Source organism: Bombyx mandarina, chromosome 05, assembly GCF_030267445.1.
Source record: "Bombyx mandarina strain Sakado chromosome 05, ASM3026744v2".
In the NCBI taxonomy this organism is placed as follows: Eukaryota; Metazoa; Arthropoda; class Insecta; order Lepidoptera; family Bombycidae; genus Bombyx; species Bombyx mandarina.
Window position 1 is genome coordinate 17,077,196 of NC_143212.1, and position 21,168 is coordinate 17,098,363.

General features: G+C 40.3%; 1 protein-coding gene and 1 long non-coding RNA gene across 2 annotated transcripts in view; one reads left to right on the top strand and one right to left on the bottom strand.

Annotated features, from left to right (window-relative positions):
• LOC149503039 (uncharacterized) overlaps positions 1 to 8,488 on the bottom strand; it is a 238,790-nt gene extending 230,302 nt beyond the window's left edge. The window contains exon 1 of the long non-coding RNA XR_016323186.1: positions 8,411 to 8,488. This is a non-coding gene — a long non-coding RNA (uncharacterized LOC149503039). The remainder of the gene's footprint in view (positions 1 to 8,410) is intronic.
• Positions 354 to 17,598, top strand: LOC114247453 (armadillo repeat-containing protein 3). The gene is made up of 16 exons (XM_089727926.1): positions 354 to 720; positions 1,414 to 1,641; positions 2,576 to 2,737; positions 2,923 to 3,147; positions 3,449 to 3,649; positions 5,319 to 5,478; positions 9,212 to 9,339; positions 10,171 to 10,272; positions 11,339 to 11,460; positions 12,252 to 12,381; positions 13,770 to 13,923; positions 14,423 to 14,543; positions 15,022 to 15,072; positions 15,481 to 15,628; positions 16,257 to 16,424; positions 17,320 to 17,598. Exons 1-16 carry the CDS (start codon positions 577 to 579, stop codon positions 17,509 to 17,511), a joined length of 2,436 nt encoding a protein of 811 aa, XP_089584052.1. The 5' UTR covers positions 354 to 576; the 3' UTR covers positions 17,512 to 17,598.
• Positions 17,599 to 21,168: the final 3,570 nt, after the last annotated feature.

The following is a 21,168-nucleotide window of genomic DNA, read 5'->3' on the forward strand; positions in this document are numbered from 1 at the left end:
GTTATATTTCGGTGCTGGAAACAACAGTAACACTATTTTCGTCGTTTTTTAACCAATTATCGATTATAAATTACAGGTCCTCAAAGGATTTTACAGATATCTTCTGAGTCCAGATCAGTGAAGTGACGGAAGACCACGCTCCCTGACATTTTGCTGCTTCTGTATCCAATGATTGCTTGTGGCATCGTCTAGGTCTGTATAGTCCACAACTGAAAGAAGCGATGTACGACATTCTGTAGGGCGACTGAGTTAGGTATTTTTCACTATCGAGCCCTGTTTTGAAGGGTTGGTTGCTCATGTGAATTTAATTTCCATGTATTCCTAAAACGCAGACTGATTATAAATAGGCGATTCAAATTCCCGTCCAAAAAAACAGCAGTACCGACAACCCTACGCCAGTTTTTGTTATTGAAACTTTATTGGTTTATGACATACGGACTAATGTCGGGTGTTTTATATATTTTTAGTATTTTAATACGTCAAAAATCAAAATAAGTATTCAACCCACATCAAACATCACTTGTGTAATGCACATATTGTACTAAAATACATCATTATTACTTGTGAAAACTAAAAATGGCAAAACCGTTGCAAAAGGAAAGAGAGAACAGGTCAGCGGAAAAGAAGGATCTGACCTTCCATCCGTACACCATAACTCCTGAGAGTGCTCACACCTCGATACTGCTGCTGGAGTCGACCGAACCTGAGATACTGTGTCAGGTGAAGTACATAGTTTTTTATTTTTTTTATTGCGTAGAAGGGTGGACGAGCTCACAGCCCACCTGGTGTTACCGGAGCCCATAGACATCAATAACTTAAATGCCGCCACCCACCTTGAGATATGAATTCTTAGGTCGCAGTATAGTTACAACGGCTGCTTAACCCTTCAAATCGAAACGCATTACTGCTTCACGGCAGAAATGGGTAGGGTGGGCGTACCTACCCGTGCGGACTCACAAGAGGTCCTACCTATATGTTTTTAAAACAGCTTAACGCACAATTTTTTGTTTCCCTTTTTATTGCTCTTGTAAATGGATAAGCATATGGCTCACCTGATGTTGAGTGTCACCGTTGCAATGTCGTCATGGACGTTCACAATGCCAGGGGCAGAAATAACATGCCGCCTAACACTAGTACTCCTTTTTTTTTTTTTTTACTCCTAGCAAACCTAATTTTAAGAAAGAAGCCACCTGCCTTCGGACGCAGGCAAGCATGAGATCCACCAGATAGTGTATTATGTCGCTTACAGACAGAGCTACCGCTAATGTCTAAATAAGGATCTACTTCAAATCTGAAAAATATAAAAATGTACATCTTTTTTATTTCAGTAACGGTGAAGTCTTTTATGGAGCCTTGCCTAGAGCATTCCCACTTAAATTGAAGACAATTAATTCTCTTCTAAATTACTTTCAGACGTTACGAGCAATAACAAAGTTCTCTGCCCAAGACACGCAGAATCGTTACATCCTCTTCGACTTAGACGCGATCCGTTACATACTTCTGCATATAGAGCATTCCGAATTAAACATCCGAAGGTTTGCTCTAAAGGCTTTAGCTCAACTTTGCCAGCTACCGCAAGGACCTGAGCAGGTCCTGGCTGACTCAGCCAATCTAAGAAAGATAGCATTTATGTTAGTTAAGGTAAAAGTTAAAAGTAATCTTATCTTATCTTCTATCTTCTTCTTATATTGATATATAAATGAATTGCTGTTCGTTAGTCTCGCTAAAACTCGAGAACGGCTGGACCGATTATTTGTGGAAGTCCAGAGAAAGTTTAAAAGTAAATAAATATGAAAATGCTTGGAATTAAATAAAAATAACAATTTTGTTTTTCCTGTGATGTCCCTCGTCGGACGGATTCCTTTTATTTGTTTTAAGTTTATTTTATACAAAAGTTTAGGTCTTTTATTTATCGATTGAGGCACTACGAAGTCTGCCGAGTCAGCTAGTTTGGTAATATTATATATTTGAAGTCAAAGTTATTGCTGGGAGCCAACCAACCGTTGATACTATTCTTTTTCAGTCGGTTACATGTAGGGTATCGATTCAACAATGTCATTGGATTCTTTCTATCATGTTCAACGTATCCATAGCTGGAATGTGTCAGCTGGAATGCGTCCGTTAGTGGAGAACATTCTATGCGTTGAGTGGCATGCTCGTATCTCGATGATAGCAGCAAATAAAGAAAAAATATGGTCACATGCTGTGACTATGGAATTGGATAACCTAAAAATATCTGAAGTCATATTAGCTTGCATTTGATTTATTTTTATGCGACAGTCAGTGTAGCTCGTAACCATTCATGTATTTAGCAGTTCAAAAAATGGTACTTTGTAATTTCATTACGCGCACTGATAGCAGTCAGACCGGACGGAATAATAAAAGCGTATTAAAAAGCTTACTGTTTTTTGTTATTTGGTCACAGACCCCTAGAATTAAGTTACTAATCAAATAATGGAATCGATATTCTATTAGTCTTATTATCGATATATTAAAATAATAATTAATAGATACTATCTAGTTTATACATAAATATAAATTGAACTAATTAATTAAATTAAATAAGTAATTTTAGGTGGAAGATGTATTCGTATTGGAATTTGCGTCGCTAGTTCTATCCGAATTGACGAGAGAACCACTCGGCTGCGAGCAACTGGTCTCAGCCAACATCTTGAGTACATTGTTCTCGAGGATGAAGAATAGCTTAGACCCTGATGTCCAGAAGAATTGTCTTCAGGTAAACCATCGTCGGAGTCCATTAATTTTTTTCTGGGTCTATTACCTCCCCCCATTAAGCCTGCAGCGCCCACAAGGGGGCGTTATCGCCTAGTTTGGGAAAGGCTGTCTTAGACTTAATATTGTTGCGGGAAATCATTATAAGAAAATGCAGTTAATTCAGAGTCTATTTGAAAACTTCCATAGACGCTCAGCAACCTGCTGGACGACCCTGTTTGCGCATCCGAAGTCACGAAGAACCAACAATTCAGTTGGCCGTCGCTGCTGGCGTTGATGCAGAGCAAGTACCTGGCTATCCAGCACGCGGCTCTCCGAACTGTGGATCAGTTGATATGCAGATACAAAGATCTGGTTGTGCAGAAGACTTTCAGGGCTTCGACTGGAGTATTGGATCTTTGTGATATATTGGAGGTAAATAATTATTTACGCTTTTTTTTATTGCTTAGATGGGTGGATGAGCTCACAGCCTACCTGGTGTTAAGTGGTTACTAGAGCCCATAGACATCTACGACATAAATGCGCCATCCACCTTGAGATATAAATTGTAAGGTCTCAAGTATAGTTACAACGGCTGCCTCACCCTTCAAACCGAAACGTATTACTGCTTCACGGCTTACGTTTCGAATACTTTTTTTTAAGAGCCGAACGTAGATAGCTTCTTCAAACTTCTAGAAATTTCGCTAAGAAAATTAACAAACGTCTTCTCTTCCAGTCCTATGAATTTCGGGATGTTCACGCGCAAGTTCTTGGAGTCCTACGGGACTACGTGGAGACTGAGGAGAATGCGTCTCATCTGTACCAATCTGGCTGTATCCTCAGACTGTTGGCGTACTTGGAGATGGCCTTGCCAGCCATGAAGCCACACTGCCTGGCCGTTCTAACCAAGATGTCTTTTACTTCAAATGGGAGAGATGTTAGATTATGTTATTTGATACACAAGTATACGAACATACTGTTACGCGCTGGGGTTCGGGATAAATTAACGTTCCACCAAAGTTCAAACTGAAACTCTATTTAGCGCTTAGAACACTTTACACTTCATACTTCTTCAGCTTCGCTTCAGGTGATTCATTCGCTGTTTCGCTTCGAGTAGATCCGATTGCCAATTAAATCATTGTCATCTCTGCAACGCTTTTATAGTCAATACGAAATCCCTAGAATTATCAAGAACATTTCTGACAAGTCGAGTATTTTCGACATGTGTTTCCGCTATTTGACAATAGATGGCGTTGTACTCTCCGAACGTTCTCGAATTTCCTGGTTCTTTTGACGTTCGTTTCTGCTATTCGACGATAGATGGCGTTGCTCTTACCGGCGTAACAATACTGATATGGCCTTATGTGTGAGATTGTAACTGCAATAACTCAAGGAGGGACTGATACGTAGGGAGGTCTTGGACATGTGGCCTTTCCATAAATAGAAAAACACGATTACATAATGATTGTACGATAGCTCAGTTTTATGATATTTTAAAGATTTAAAGAATTACGGACTTACCGCCAACTGCTCAAAGATTTCACGACTCCTTTTTCAAATGTTGCACAAACTGCGGCAACACGTAGCGCTGGTGTCGCGCTCAGTAGATTGCGCGGGTACCGGGCAAGTTGGCGGGAGATTTCAAAATGTAAACCCCAAAATCGAACATTCCCCCCACCGAAATCCGCCCGGATTTCCCATTACGATACCAATAACAATGTTTTGTTGATTCAGTTTCACAGTGGACTGTATTTATATTAAAATTATTTTAAGTATTTAAATCTAAGTATTTAAACAATAAACTTGACTTATAACTAAAAGAGAGATCACACAAAGGCCTACCTTTATGTAATCTTATTATGAGCTAATGTTTATGTTATAATGCTAACTCTATGTTCGTCGCTATTGGGGGCGGACAAAGCTTAACGAAAGGACGCGCCGTTTCGTTATTTTTTATACGAATTTTAACCACTCGCACGACACCATCCACGCCTGACTTAAATACAGTGTGACTCGCGCTAGATCCCGCTGTAAAGGTGGTGGTGGTGCGTGTGATTTAATGAGAACTAAAATTCGACAGTTGTTGAACCACTTTTGTCGCTGCTGAAATGTGTGGAGGTATTCTTGACCCCACCATTTCCAAAAAAGTTGTGTAAAGAGTTGTAAAATTTTCCACCGCTCACGAGACAAAAAACGATGCTCACTGATATCGAATACCGGTACAGCCAACAATTCGCGCCCGATCACAACATGTGCCGGCGTCAGCATTTGGAACTCCTCTGGATCATCAAACAGTGGACATAGCGGTCTACAATTGAGAACTGCTTCAACCCGAGCAAAAGGCGTTCGGAGCTCTTTGAATGGAAATGATTTGTCTCCTACAATCCGTTTCAAATATAATTTAGCAGATTTTATTGCAGACTCATAGAAACCACCGAAACAACCACCACTAGGAGGGTTATGGCTCCAACGAATATTATGCGCTACAAGTTCTCTTGATAAGCTTTCTAAGTAAGACCGGGCAAGTTGGCGGGAGATTTCAAAATGTAAACCCCAAAATCGAACAATGATCAATATGCTTATTTCATAATAATATTATTTCTCAGGCATTGTACCAGACCGGGACTGATATGGTGTTCTGTCACCAACTCCTCAGCTCCAACGTTGATTTGTTAGCGGATGCGGCAATGGGCGTTGCGAATATGACCAAACTCCTTCCGTCTGCCGTTCGCATGTGTGAGACCAACATTATTGAGGCACTTTGTGGTTAGTTTATGTTTGTACGCGAACAATCACATTATTATAAATTATGTGTATTTATATGTCGACAAAAATATTGTACCTTACATAATTATAATTATAAGATAACGATAGAGTTTAACTTCGCGATACAAATGATCATATGACTATTTAGAACACTGATGTAGGCACAATGATCGACTAAAGTTTTTTATTTATTTTTTATTGCTTAGATAGGTGGACGAGCTCACAGCCCATCTGGTTTTAAGTGGTTACTGGAGCACTACATCTACAACGTAAATGCGCCACCCACCTTGAGATATAAGGTCTAAGGTCTCAAGTACCTATAGTTACAACGGCTGCTCCACCCTTCAAACCGAAACGCATTACTGCTTCACGGCAGAAATAGGCGGGGCGGTGGTACCTACCCGTGCGGACTCACAAGAGGTCCTACCACCAGTAAAGGTCCTACCACCAGTCCTACCACTAGTACGTACAATGACTTAAACATATCGACGCTTGAAAGGCAAACGTGACTAAGCGACAATGCGTAAACTTTACAGTAGACTAATAATAATTTAAAGTTGAAATATCTGAAAAAAATTCTATTTTAACGAATCTAGCTGTAGGATTGAAATTATTTTAATAGACCTAGAAATATATATTTTTTGCCCATCGAATAAGGTTATTGCCTATCATTCATGTACAAAGCAGTTATTGTCGCTTATTCAAGTTTGCCTTTCAAGCGTCGATATGACTATTTAGAACACTGATGTAGGCACAATGATCGAATAAGGTTTTTTTAAATTTTTTATTGCTTAGATAGGTGGACGAGCTCACAGGCCATCTGGTTCTAAGTGGTTACTGGAGCCCATATCAAATCAAATCAAATCAAGACATCTACAACGTAAATGCGCCACCCACCTTGAGATATAAGGTCTAAGGTCTCAAGTATAGTTACAACGGCTACTCCACCCTTCAAACCGAAACACATTACTGCTTCACGGCACCTACCTACCCGTGCGGACTCACAAGAGGTCCTACCACCAGTTATACGCATAATGATTTAATATTCCACCAGCAATATTGAGCGACGACTCTGCGGCGTGGTTCTACGTGCGTATGAATGCGTTGCGCGCGCTGTCCGAGTTGTGTCGTATCATACCCCGGGCCGCCTCGAGTTTGGTCGAACCGAACACGTTCGCTGCACTTAGAAACATCAATGTCAAATGTTAGAGCGATAATTCATTTTCTCTTCTTAATTCTATATATTATAATACGTGAAGCAAAAACTTGTCTATAGTGTAGTCTTGGCGAAATCTGTGATTATTGAAGTAGTCTTTGACAATATAACCATAATAATGTTCAAACTTATAATTTCAATGAATTATAGTTGTATTCGACTACTGCGGGACCACTAGTTCCTTTTTTTTTTTTTTTTTCCTGCCTAAGCTGATAGCCTTATGGGCTATTTCAGCGTAACCCTAACGTTTGTAGCTGAGCTCGCGGGGCTCAAACCTGATGACGTTGCTAACACGAACCCTAGCAAGAGCCGTGCTTCGCAGAATCTACCACCGGATCGTAAGCGCGACCCACTGAGAAGATCCGGCGAGAAACTCAGTGGGCTGTGTCTGAGAGTTAATTTACTCGTCGAGCCCTTCGTCGCAAGCGACGGGTTCGACGAGAACGGTGACCAGTGCTTGAAGTACTTAAAAGCACCGTTAGTGGATCGGGAGGATCCGAGATGACGTGTTTTGGGCGACGTCGACTGCTCTCCATTCTGTCCGCAGGATCGGGAATGTAGTTACCGGCGGCCACGATGAGAGGGTTCTCGTGTCGTGCCGCTTTATCGAAGTGGCGCATCGACGCCGACTGTAGATACTTACTGGTGGACTCTAAGTCCAGGTCGTCATGGAGGTCGACGTTCCTGACGAACCACGGGGCTCCGACGGCTATCCTGCAAAAACGGGATTGAATAATTTGGAAGGATTTTAAGTGAGTGCGGGCCGCGTGAGCGAACACTACACTTGCATAGGTCATGACGGGGCGTATGCAAGTTTTGTAGAGTGTCACCTTATTTCTAAGGGACATTTTACTTCGCCTGCATATCATCGGGTAGAGACGTCCTAGAATGAAGGCGGCACGGTCGCGTACCGCCTTAATATGAGGGCGGAATGTCATCCTTCTGTCGAGGGTGACGCCTAAATATTTGACCTTCGGGGCCCACGGTATGGGCTGGTCGAACATCGTGATGGGGCGAATGGCGGAGGCGGAGGTGTCGACGCGCCTAGACGGGAGAGGGATGCTCAACGTGGTGTTCGGAGGGCGACCCCTTCTGAAGAGCACCGCTGTGCTTTTCGTGGGGTTGATGTCGATGCGCCACTTCCGGAACCACTGAGCCATGGTGGTAGCTGCGGTCTGAAGTCGTCGATGAAGCAACGCCTTCTTCCTACACGAGTAGTAGATGGCGGTGTCATCGGCGAAGAGCGCCAGATGGGTCTCCGGAGACCGGGGTATATCATTGATATACAAACTGAATAGTAACGGGGAGAGGGCGGAGCCTTGCGGGACTCCGGCTGTGACGTGACGGGGGCGGGAACGCGTTCCCTCGACTCGATATCGGAACGAATGGTTCGACAAGTAGTCTCGTATGATGAGCACGAGTCTGTCTGGCACTCCCATGTTATACAGTTTGTATATCAAACCGTTGTGTCAGACTTTGTCGAACGCCTTCGCTATATCGAAGAAGAGGGCTCTTGTCGGGATGGATTAGTTCCTATTAATCCACCTAAAATTTCAATGATTTGGGCGAAGCGACTTGGGATTTTAAAGAGTGTTTTCGAAGTTAAATAGTGGAATCTGTCGCAAAACTGGGAAGAACTAGTGAGTGGTGCAGAGCTGTCAACTAGGCACTTATTTTTTTTTATTGCTTAGATGCGTGGACGAGCTCACAGCCCACCTGGTGTTAAGTGGTTACTGGAGCCCATAGACATCTACAACGTAAATGCGCCACCCACCTTGAGATATAAGTTCTAAGGTCTCAAGTTTTTTTTATTGCTTAGATGGATGGACGAGCTCACAGTCCACCTGGTGTTAAGTGGTTACTGGAGCCCATAAACATCTACAACGTACATGCGCCACCCACCTTGAGATATAAGTTCTAAGATCTCAGTATAGTTACAACGGCTGCCCCACCCTTCAAACCGAAACGCATTACTGCTTCACGGCAGAAATAGGCAGGGCGGTGGTATCTACCAGCGCGGACTCACAAGAGGTCCAACCACCAGTAAAGTTTAGTTACAGGTATCGTACAAGTATAGTATAGTTGCAGGTTATACTGTCAAAACTATGATCGATGTTAGAATGGAGACCGAAGTTTTATTAATGTTGTTTAAGGGTCCCAGGGCTACAGGATTAGTTAAAGAGACAGTTTCCTCAATAGAAACATTTTACATTAGTAGAACACTCATTCTACCCTTTAAACTGGCACACATAATAGTGTCAGGCCTAAAATCAGACAGAATGGAGACACTAGCTCCTGCGAGCTCGCGACATACCTATTTACAGTCTATTTCTAATTCGAAAAATGCAAACATATCTTCGAACTAGAAGAAATATATGGTGAGGCAAAATAAACTAGCAAAAAGCTTTGTATTTTCTTCCAATGTTATGTCAGGTTTGTTTTATTGACCATATTGTATGTCTAAGGACACTCCCCTGCCCTAAGTTATAAAATTCTTACCAAATTCAACATTTCCAGTCAAGGACAATCCGATAGAAGCTCAGCGTTTGGCGGTACAGTGCTACATAAATCTCCAGAATTATCACGTTAGCACAAGAGCCATGCTTAGCCCGGACTTCGTACAAGAACTTGTGAATATATTGGAGGTATCACTTTAGTTCTCGTGTAATAAAAATCAAACCCGCATAATTATAATTTGCGTAATTACTGGTGGTGGGACCTCTTGTGAGTCCGCGCGGGTAGGTACCACCACTCTGCCTACTTCTGTCGTGAAGCAGTAATGCGTTTCGGTTTGAAGGGTGGGGCAGCCGTTGTGACTATACTGAGACCTTAGAACTTAAATCTCAAGGTGGGTGGCGTATTTACGTTGTAGATGTCTATGGACTCCAGTAACCACTTAACACCAGGTGGGCTGTGAGCTCGTCCACTCATCTAAGCAATAAAAAAAAAGTTGTGTGTGTTTCAACGTTCTCCTAAATGAGATACCTGTCTAATGTAAGCGGGCCAGTTGGTGGGGTATAGGCAGGAAGAGTGCGGGCTGCTCACCAACTGATTGTGAGAGGTAAGATGCCGTAGCTCTTTGGTGATTGGTATACCGCCCCTGTTTTATTCTTGTTTAGACATGGGGCCAAACATAATACGAAGTGTCCGCTCAGGGAGCGCTCGGATATGTGGGACCTGACGGTCTGCAGATTTTAGAACCAGACCGCGGTCCCAATGATGTTATTAGGACTCTACCCACTAAACGACTCCCCTTGCACTCTCTCACTCGACGTCTGATCTCTGCCCCGGGTCAGGAGCCGGGCAGAGTAGGGGGATTTCCGCGGTATAGCACTACAACCAGATTTGCGGCGTTACCCCTAGAACACCTGACCGACTTGTTGTCAAAGCGATTGTCGACGATTCTCCATGGCCCTTCTCGTCAGGTCGTCCCAGACAATTATTATCTCTTGGCTTAATATCAATGATGGTTACAGCGCATCGACATCAGATTGAAAATATTGACGTGTACAGCACTTACGGGTCTTATGTCAGAAGATCTTGCCAAAGACTTGTTCACGCTGAAGAAAGGTGAAGAGGTATGTTGTAATAAAAATTGGACTAGATTTTTGTATCTAACTAGTGAAACTCGGTCAGTATCTGCTGTGAGAAATCGTCAATGGTCCGATAGCATCGATTTCTTGAAACTACTCCCGCGCCACCTATTGTTAGCTAAGGTTACTATAACAGACACCATTCCTGGGTGACCAAAAATCACCAACAACAACGACATAAAAAAATAATGTCCGAAGTTTTATCACAATCGAACGAATGCTTTAGGAACTTAAAGGAGTACAAACATCATCACGGGCCCTATAGACGTCCAGTTAGGGTCATAGGTAAAGTTTCAACATAATGATCTGTCCTGCACGTTCCCAGCGGATTCCTATGTCCTTGATCATGTGCACGTCCCCCTTGTGGTGGCCCACGCATACCGCGCGCCGTCATATCAAATCATGTCTCATATCTACTACTATTTAAGATTTATTTTACGTCAGCAAATGTGAAGGTGATCTTAACACGCTTTCAATTGAGAAACTAATCATTCGGCTGAATTAACAATGAGAAAAAATAAACAACTAGACTCCTACGACCAAAACGACTAGTCTCAATTACTCAAACCTCATGGAAATCAGCCCAAAATAGTACGTTCGGTTTCGTTAATGGGCAATATGTAAAAGTGTTAATTATCGAGGATTTTAAACACTTTGCTAAAAGTAACCTGATGACGAAGGAAGGACAGCTGTAAACTAGCTTGTTGTTAACGCCTACGAAATTTTGAGGAGCAATGATGAAATTTTTATTTATGTTTACCTACACCATTACACTCTAATTAAACGCCGTGCCAAGCTAACTTGTTCGCAACATAAAAAAATAAATAAGAAAAAACCTGTATAAAGAAAATACAAGCTCAATATCGATTTGGAAGTTTTATTCAAGAAACGCAAGCACCCAATACTTGTGATATCTTCTCTTAAAAACGCTACAGATGATCGATCATTCGTACCCTTGTTATCAATCATTACGAATAAGTTATGAAATTACTTTATTTTTAGATATGTAGAATACTATTAAACATTAATCTAATACATTTTTTTTAAACAGGTCGTGTCAAATAACCTTCGTATTGAACACGTGGGCTTCCGAACAGCGCTCTGCATTCTGATCACGTCCAGCGTTACTGACGAAGGAGCCGAAATATATTTACAACTAGGAACTTTGCACTAGTAATTGATGTTCCGAGTAATTTGAAACTTCAACGATTACCTAGTCTACATCACAAGTGCACTTTTATGACCGCGGTCTTGTCATGATTTTTTAATAAATTTGACTTTTTTTTTATTTTTTTTAATTCTTAGATGGATGGACGAACTCACAGCCCACCTGGTTTTAAATGGTTACTGGAGCCCATAGACATCCACAACGTAAATGCGCCACCCACCCTGCGATATATGTTCTAAGGTCTCAAGTATAGTTACAACGGCTGCTCCACCCTTCAAACCGAAACGCATTACTGCTTCACGACAGAAATAGGCAGCGTGGTGGTACCCACCCGCACGGACTCACAAGAGGTCCTACCACCAGTCGTTCAGTTGTGGATTTCGACATTTCCAATAGTCGATTCCTTGAGATTTTTTGTTGAAACTGTACAAGAAATGTTTATTGGGTATATTTTGGACCTAATCCTAGCTCATGTATTGTTAATCAGGGGGATAATGTATTTAAGACTATTACACAGTATGGTACATCCGATGTGAAAAGTAACGTATAATATTTCGGATAAGAACAGCGAAATATGATGAATCCTTTCAAGTTTTAAAAGTTTGTTTTTTCACTATTTTTCGTTAACATTGAAACACGTACCTACTCTGAAAATGGGAGCCTCTGTAATTCAACTACTCTTGCTTACGACTTATTTTTGTTTGAATTTAATGCAAATAAATATACAAAACAACTTAAGAATTCTAACAGAAAGACAATTTATTTGATATTACTTTAATTAACTAACTTTTAACAGCATGATTGAAAACAAAGCGGCTCGGTATGTGGTGGGTGCATGGGAGCCCGTCATCGAAGCTATATTCCGACACCATCCTTCAGCGAAGTTCGCCTACACCGGCACCCTAGATATCAACGATTTTACTCAGGTATTGAAGACATCAAAATGAAGATGCAGAGCACCGTTTTTCTTTGTTTTTTTTTAAGGAATTTTATTACGTGGTAACTAAGACCGTTAGGTCAAGTCTTATTTTAATTTATATTCTTATTTTTTTGAAAAATGGTAATATGGAGTGAAATGAAATGAAGATGATTAATTTGAGTCATTAATCAACTGAGATGAAATGAGATGAGATGATACGGGATGAAATATAATCTCAGTAAAATGGTGGTCATTTACTGAAATTTTCTCAGTAGACTTTTTGGAGGATCCCGAGAAGTTGCGTCCAGCGGCTTTGTTTCATTTTCCCACATTTGTGCACTTTCACATATATTAAACAGTTAATAAACCACCAGCTAAATACACATTTAAACCTGAAGAAACACTAAATAGACCAAATAAAACATATCACACAACTTCACTCCTCACGTTCCTGCCAAAGAGTCCGCAGAGCACCGTATTTCTTAAGAGTTACCTACTACAGACGGAATTTATTGTGCGTCAGACGAGGAGTGTGCGCGAGACCGCTGAGTCACTATAGGGCAGTTACCAGTGTGCTTAGTGCGAGTTTTTTAACGTTCTCGATAGCGTAAAAGTTAACTAAACTTTGTATGGAGTTGGAGCGTTTACCTACGTTTGTCGCTAGGGGCGCTGTTCCAGATGCATACAAATTTAAGTAAACTTTTACGCTATCGAGAACGTTAAAAACTCAGACTAAGTATAGACAGATCTCATTGCAACCACAAGGTGCATGCCGCCGCTTTCTTTTGAACTTTTTTAGAAAAGTAGGCTTACTGTTGTCCCTGAGGCCTTTCCAGTTTCACCAAGAGAACTTGGAATATGCGTTCGAAGTCTCATTATAACAATTTTTCAGTACTTCAAACCAGACCATATCCAAATAGCGAGGCAGGCGGCAAGGGTTGGATGGCTCCTCATAATGCGTTACACCACCAGCAAAGTGCAGTTTTTTTTTTCCCAACCTATTCGCCGGTAGCCTAAGAGGCTATTCCAGCTACGTCCGGACGAGTAGGTGAGCTCACGGGCTCAACCTGAGAGAATTTGCTAGCACTAGTCTTAGCAAGAGCATTGTAATAATCTACTACTTCGCATAATCTACTACCGGATCGGAATAGCGACCCACTGAGAAGATCCGGCGAGAAACTCGGTGGGCAATTCAGTTTATTGATCAGTGTGCTTAGTGCGAGTCTTTTAACGTTCTCGATAGCGTAAAAGTTAGCTCATATTTGTATGGAATGGGAACGTTTGCCTACGTTTGCCGCTAGGGGCGCTGTTCCAACTGCATACAAAGTTGGATTAACTTTTACGCTATCGAGACCGTTAAAAACTCGCACTAAGCACACTGATAATACTTTCTAGGAAGGTTTCTACGTCCTCAAACGACTCACCAAACGATTCCCGACCATCCAAGAGGTGTTGTTGCAGAAGCCTCCGCCTCGGGATCCTGTGCTCATCGCCATGTTCCTCTACCCTCAGTCGGACGGAAATTCCTCAATGGACATACGGATGCCTTGTTAGTTGTACACTTGTTTTCATCGAAGTGGAATCTCATATGGTTGGGTATGGTCCGACCCACTGTTAATCCCACTACTGGTGGTAGGACTTATTCTATGAATACTGAAGCAGCAAAAAACAGCAACCAATGTGTTCTTGATAATGAAAGCAAGTATATTATTATGTATAATTAATAAAGTTTTGATATCGAAATCTTATATATATATATCTATACTAAGATATAAATCTACAGTGGTTTTTACGGATGTTCCGTTATAACTACTGAACCATGCATCCGATTGACTTGAAACTTGGTATCCATGTAGAAAAAAATATACGTACTTAATGGATAGGCTAATATTTATATGAGTGTTGGATTCCCTAATAATATTGACAAAAAATAATAATGTTAATTTTAAACGCCCAGCGAAGTGGGCGAGTACGGCTAGCTATTTATATTTTTGCAAATAGTATTGACTCAAAATGAAACTTTTATTTTATTTTAAATCTCCGAACAGATCAGCGGTCGAGTTCCAAGCTCGCTGTTTCACCATCAAGCGGTTTGTTTGCATCCTTCCTACCTGATGACGTCAATTTGAGGTCGTATTTGCTGAAACTACGGCTGTGGTTTGGGGATCCGTGAGTTAATTAACGAAACCCCTCACTATAACTTTTTATTTTTATTTTGATACATTTTTGGCGTAAATAGGAAAACGGGCTCGTGCTTGGTGACCAATAGATGCCTGAAATGTCGAAGCCACTATATTCAGAACAGCGACCATTCTACTCGTGTAGTTGGAAGTTAAGATAGCTTTGTGGTAGGAAGGTGGAATCCAAGTTGTGTGGACTCATGACACGCCCAGATAAACGTAACTTCAGTCTCTATAACGTTCATTATTTCTAAGGATTTATTGAATCTGATTAGCAATTGAAGCTAATTCATTAGAGATATGGAGCTTGATTAAAAAATATCATGTAAATATTATTATAATCTCTTTGTCTATATATAATATTATACTATAATATTTTCAGGGTGGCGGGTGTTCATCTAAGCTGTTTTTGTTATGTTGAGAATGCGGAATAGCTGACAAAAACTATGTTTATTTTTCTTTTTCAGAGCAAAATCACTTCACTACATCGAAATAGAAGATGCTCATTATGAAGTGAGGTAAATTATTATTAGATGTAGTGAGCCTTAGAACCAAAAGTTGATCTCTCTTTCAGGCTATTCGCTCTTAGGGTGTACACAGATTTTTTCGAAACACTTTTATGCCTGTTGTTTGTAAAAATTGCTATGCTGTCCTCAAAATCATAGTCCAAAACTGCATCAGACCTTCAAAACCGACAGATCATTGATACAAGCCTACGTGGCTCACAGCTCCACTACAAGTAAAAACACTATACTTACTGTAACTATACTTGAGACCTTAGAACTTATATCTCAAGGTGGGTGGCGCATTTACGTTGTAGATGTCTATGGGCTCCAGTAACCACATAACACCAGGTGGGCTGTGAGCTCGTCCACCCATCTAAGCAATAAATAAATAAAAAACTACTGAGATAACCATGTGTCCAGGTATCGGGATAAATGCGCTGAAGTGAGTTCGTCGCTGAAGCAGCGCGCTCAGCTGCTCGCGGAGTTTGTGGTCCAGCAGATGAGCGGCCTCACCCAGGAGCGGGACTGCTCCATGCCGAGCGTTGAGCTACACCTCGCCGATCTCATGGTATTGTTCCTTAGTGCAATATTGATCCGAAGCGGCGGAGTATATTAGGAAACGATATTTGTCACTGCTTAATTTATGTATTTGTCGGAGGATAAACATTTTTTGCTTAGGTATTGCATATTATTTGTTGTTATACACAAGAAAAGCATTTTTGGCTTAAGCACTTATTTGTTGTTATAATTAGGAATGTTTGTTCTCGTTTTCTATTCTTAGCCGAATATATTTTTCCAAATTTTAAACTTAAATTGTTTATAATATACTTAAATAACTTTAAATGTCTCTATTCCAAAAAGATCGCTTAACCAAATGGCAATTCATCCCTCGAGATAAATATATTTCTGATTGTTCTTTTAGTTCTGTTATATATTTCTATATCTGTTATATTTTCGGTAGGCAGCGGCTTGGTTCTGCCCCTGGCATTGCTGAAGTCCATGGGCAACGGTAACCACTCACCATCAGGTGGGCCGTATGCTCGTCTGCCTACAAGGGCAATAAAAAAAAAAAAAAAAAAATATAGTTTTATCATAATTTGTATTATTTTATTGTATGTGACTAAATAAAAAAGCTCAATGAAAGCGCGAGTTAATCTTTCTCAAGGTGCTCGCTCAGGATGTAATCGATATTGCAGACAGAGCTGAAGAGTCCCGTGGTGGGTGTGGGGTGGGTTCGTGTGGGGGGCCCGCTGGAGCGCGCGGTGCTGTACAAGGTGTTGTCGGATCGCGTGGGGCTGCCGTGCGCTCTGAAGCGCGTCGCATCGCACGCGTGGTGTGAAGTCGCCCTACCCGAAATGGATTCCGTAAGTATTTAGTTATTTTACGGAACCTTTCAGTGTGCTCAGTGCGTGTTTAGTAACTGGTGGTTGGACACCTTGTGAGTCCGCGCGGGTAGGTACCACCGCCTTACCTATTTCTGCCGTGAAGCAGTAACGCGTTTCGGTCTGAAGGGTGGGGCAGCCGTTGTAACTATACTGAGACCTTAGAACTTATATTTCAAGGTGGGTGGCGCATTTACGTTGTGTCTATGTGCTCCAGTAACCACTTAACACCAGGTGGGCTGTGAGCTCGTCCACCCATCTAAGCAATAAAAAAAAAGTTCTCGATTGCGTAAAAGTTAGGTCAAATTTGTATGAAGTTGGAAGGTTTACCTGCGTTTACCGCTAGGGGCGCCGTTCCAACTGCATACAAATCTGAGTTAACTTTTACGCTATTGAGAACGTTAAGAAGCTCGCACTACTAAGCATACAGGTGAAATTAGTGTCGAATATTGACTTAGTGCTTTATGTCGAAGTAATTTTTGAGGAGATCATCACTTTATTAGACCACGACGGGGCAATACAATGCCGCCGTCGCCCCAAAACATGTCTTGTCGGATCCCCAGGATTCACTCTCGGTACTTTTATATCTCTCAAACACCGATCACCGTCGACGAGCGAAGTAGCCCACAGACACAGCCCACTGAGTTTCTCACCGGATCTTCTCAGTGGGTTGCGACTCCGATCCGGTGGTAGATTCCGCGAGGCACTGCTCTTGCTAGGGTTCGTGTTAGCAACGACGTCAGGTTTGAGCCCCGCGAGCTCACCTACTAGTTCAGTGAACTATAACCCCTCGAGGTTACTAGAATAGGTAGGACAAAAAAAGTCGCTTAAATAAAATAGCTTTTCATCTCTCGATATCTTGGACTTATTTCAAAAGGACAATGAGGAGACCGAAGTGAGCTACCCTGCAGGTCTGCTGCGCAGTAACTACGTGGTGGATTTGGTGTCGCATCCCGGTCGGCTGTGGCCCCTGGACTCGTTGGAAGCGCACCGGGTCCGCGGCACTGTTTGCCTCAAGCCTTGTAATTTCCACGGACGAGAATCTTGTTTATGTCAGAATTTATTTTGATAATACTGAAATTGGTTTTGCGTACTATGTATGTAATATAATACAATAACTATGTATAGTAATGCATCGTATAGGAAAATTTAAACCTCTGGAAGCGGTTTCAATTTTATTGGTATTAATTACCCTAAGAAAAACCGCTGAAAATTTGTGTTGGAATTGGAAAGCATCCCAATTCCCTCGAATCTACTGTACAAAAAAAAACACAATGCTTGTAGATTCAAAATGTTTTTAATTCTTTGTTTACAAAAAATGAATAAATATAATACAAAGGCACGTTTCACATGGACGGACAATTTCACGAACAGTTTTCCTAATAGCTAACAGTCTGCGGTCCCGCCGACAGCGGGCGGGTCGCCTGTGGGGCGGCCGCGCCCGCCAGCGGTTGAACCGCTTCCTTACACTAACACTTACATCTACTAAAGGACAATGCCCAAAAGTGGGTCAGCTTTGTGTCAAAACTATTTGTGCTTGAAAAACTATGCCTTATTTTTTCACGTTGTTTAGTTTATGTATCAACATTTCTTTCAACCTGGCATTGTTTTACAATAAAATAAATTACTTATTTCATAACATCCGAAAACTGAGAACTTCCACCATTCATACTTCATAGTTCTTAAATTAGGTAGACAAAGGGCTTAGCGCATACAGCGTTATAGTAAATCTAAATGCTGCCAAACGAAAGAGTTCTGTGATTTGAACAACAAATTAAAAAAATATAGCTAATGGTTATAATTCACAGACTTTTTTAGTTTATTTTTGTTCAATTCAATATTTATATATAGTAACTAGCTGACATGGCAAACGTTGTTTTGCCTTAAATAAGATTTCTAGAGAAATTCTAGTGTAGAAAAAAAACCTCATTTAACCACATAATACCTCATTATAACCAAAAAAAATTATCCAAAAAATAAAAATAAATGTTTGGGGTGGACAACCCTTATCACTTAGGGGTATGAAAAATAGATAGTAGCCGATTCTCAGACCTACTGAACGTACTATTGATACACAAATAAAACCAAAAAAACATGGCTGAAAAATGTATAGTATTGTATAGCTCTCAAATACATTAAGTGTATAATCTATGATGTATAGTGAGTAAGTAAGACAGGAGACCGGCTTCGTCCTCATCCCTACTACGTGATGTTTGCTGGATGAGTGGTGACACCTGGCGGGGATAACTGATCGATTGATAGTTGATTAGTAGTCGACCGGCGAGGGCGGGAGATCAAATCGAATTAAAAAAAAAACATAATTAAAGGAACTTAAAATTATAAACCCTGAATAAGAATTTATCATACTACAACTATAATATTTGATTGCCATCTTGCAACCTTATTGCGAGTCTGGGTATAGAATAAAAAATAAAAAAAATCGGGATGGAAAAATAGGGGTTGATCGTATAACAGTGAAAATTGAGAGTAATATGATTTTTTTTTTAAGTCATGACAAAATAAAAAAAAACTTGCCAAAAAATTAAAGTTTATAATTAACAAATAAAAAATATGGGTTGATCATAGAGAGATGAAAATTTGAGAGTAACATCAGATTTTATATTTTAATTCATGACAAAATAAAAATAAAAATGAAAATCTTGCCAAAAAAATTAAAGTTTATAATTAACAAATAAAAAATAGGGGTTGATCGTAGAGGGATGAAAAATTGAGAGTAACATCAGATTTTTTTAATTCATGACAAAATAAAAATAAAAATGAAAATTCTTGCAAAAAAATTTAAAGTTTTAAATTAGCAAATAAAAAATAAGGGTTGATCGTAGAGGGGTGAAAATTTAGGGTTGTATGTATTTTTGTATGCTGTATCATAAAAAAATAAAAACAAAATTTTTTGTCTACAAAATAAAAAATAAAATTTAGGGGTGGACCGGACCACCCTTAACATTTAGGGGGATGAAAAATAGATGTTGTTCGATTCTCCACCCTGGCCGATATGCACGCTAAGATTCACGAAAATCCGTTTCGGAGGAGTTCAATCACTGTCGTCGGAGTTCAATCGTTTTGAAAGTCGTCGTGGCCTAACGGATAAGACGTCTGGTGCATTCGTGTTGAAGCAATGCACCGGTGTTCGAATCCCGCAGGCGGGTACCAATTTTTCTAATGAAATATGTACTCAACAAATGTTCACGATTGACTTCCACGATGAAGGAATAACATCGTGTAATAAAAATGAAACCCGCAAACTTATTATTTGCGTAATTACTGGTGGTAGGACTTCTTGAGTCGGCGCGGGTGGGTACCACCACCCTGCCTATTTCTGCCGTGAAGCAGTAATGCGTTTCGGTTTGAAGGGTGGGGCAGCCGTTGTAACTATACTTGAGACCTTAGAACTTGTATCTCAAGGTGGATGGCGCATTTACGTTGTGGATGTCTATGGGCTCCAGTAACCACTTAACACCAGGTGGGCTGTGAGCTCGTCCAACCATCTAAGCAATAAAAAAAAAAAAAAACGCACACCGTGACAAGAGAATTTTATATTATTAGATAATAATTATTACTTAAAACCATGAATTATTTAATATTTTTAGACATTAATGATTCCATTAGTATAAATCTCAATGACCCACCATTACTTATTCTTATTATCTATGGTCAGAGAGTTTTGGCAGCAACCCGAGTGAAGCGTCACTTGAAGTTTTATTTTAATGTTTTTTTTAATAGTTTATTGTGATAAATATAAATTGGGTGTTGTTTTGTGTATTAAACGTCAATAATCCTTGTTCACGATTATTGAGATATTGGAATAAAATTGTGGCTAGCATAACAGTGACTGTTTTTTTTTCAAGATAAAAGGTCTGCGGAAACTCACGCTCAGTCAATGTACTATTCGTCGAGTTGACGTCAAAACTCCCAAAAAGCAATAAAAAGAGATACACCGGCTTTTAATTGACACGAAAAACATAAAACTACGACTAGGCTGTATAGGCTACGCTCTTTGCCTGGCTATTGGCGAATTTAAAAACAACAACAACAATATCGTTGCCGGCTTCCGGATTTTTATTTCTGAAAGAAGGGTCAATGAAGTCCATTCTCAGAAACCACCTTCATTTTATTATTATTATGAGGATATAATAATAATAAAATGTACATAAGGGCTTATTTCTTGCAACATTAACCACGATTAACTTATTTAACACTGTAACTAACTATGAGAGCGATTATTGATTTCGAAGAAAACAATGAACAACTTAATTTTAGCTGCAGAAAAAAACAGATTTCTCTTAAATCTGGGTGAGAATATAAAAATCGTTTTCTGAATATGAAACGATATTTCTTTGTCTATCAAATTAAGTTAAAACCATCATGACATGACAACTTTTTTAGGGGCTCAAACGCCCAAAGAAAATGGGCATTGTCCTTTCTAAAACATTTTTTTTTAATTTATCGTGTATAAAGATAATATTATTACGACTAATTAAAAAACTAGCCTTCCCATTTAACTTCATAAGAAACGCGATTGCCAGTTACATAAATCATGCGATGTTGCCAAGTTCTGATTGATATATTTAATTCACTAAATCTATTGAACGACTCGGTGGAGCAGTAGTCTGACCGTTGGGCCGCTGTACTGGTCGTGGGTTTGATTCCCACATCAGGCAAACACTGTGTGATGAACTGGTTTGTTTTTTCTTTGTCTGGGTATTTA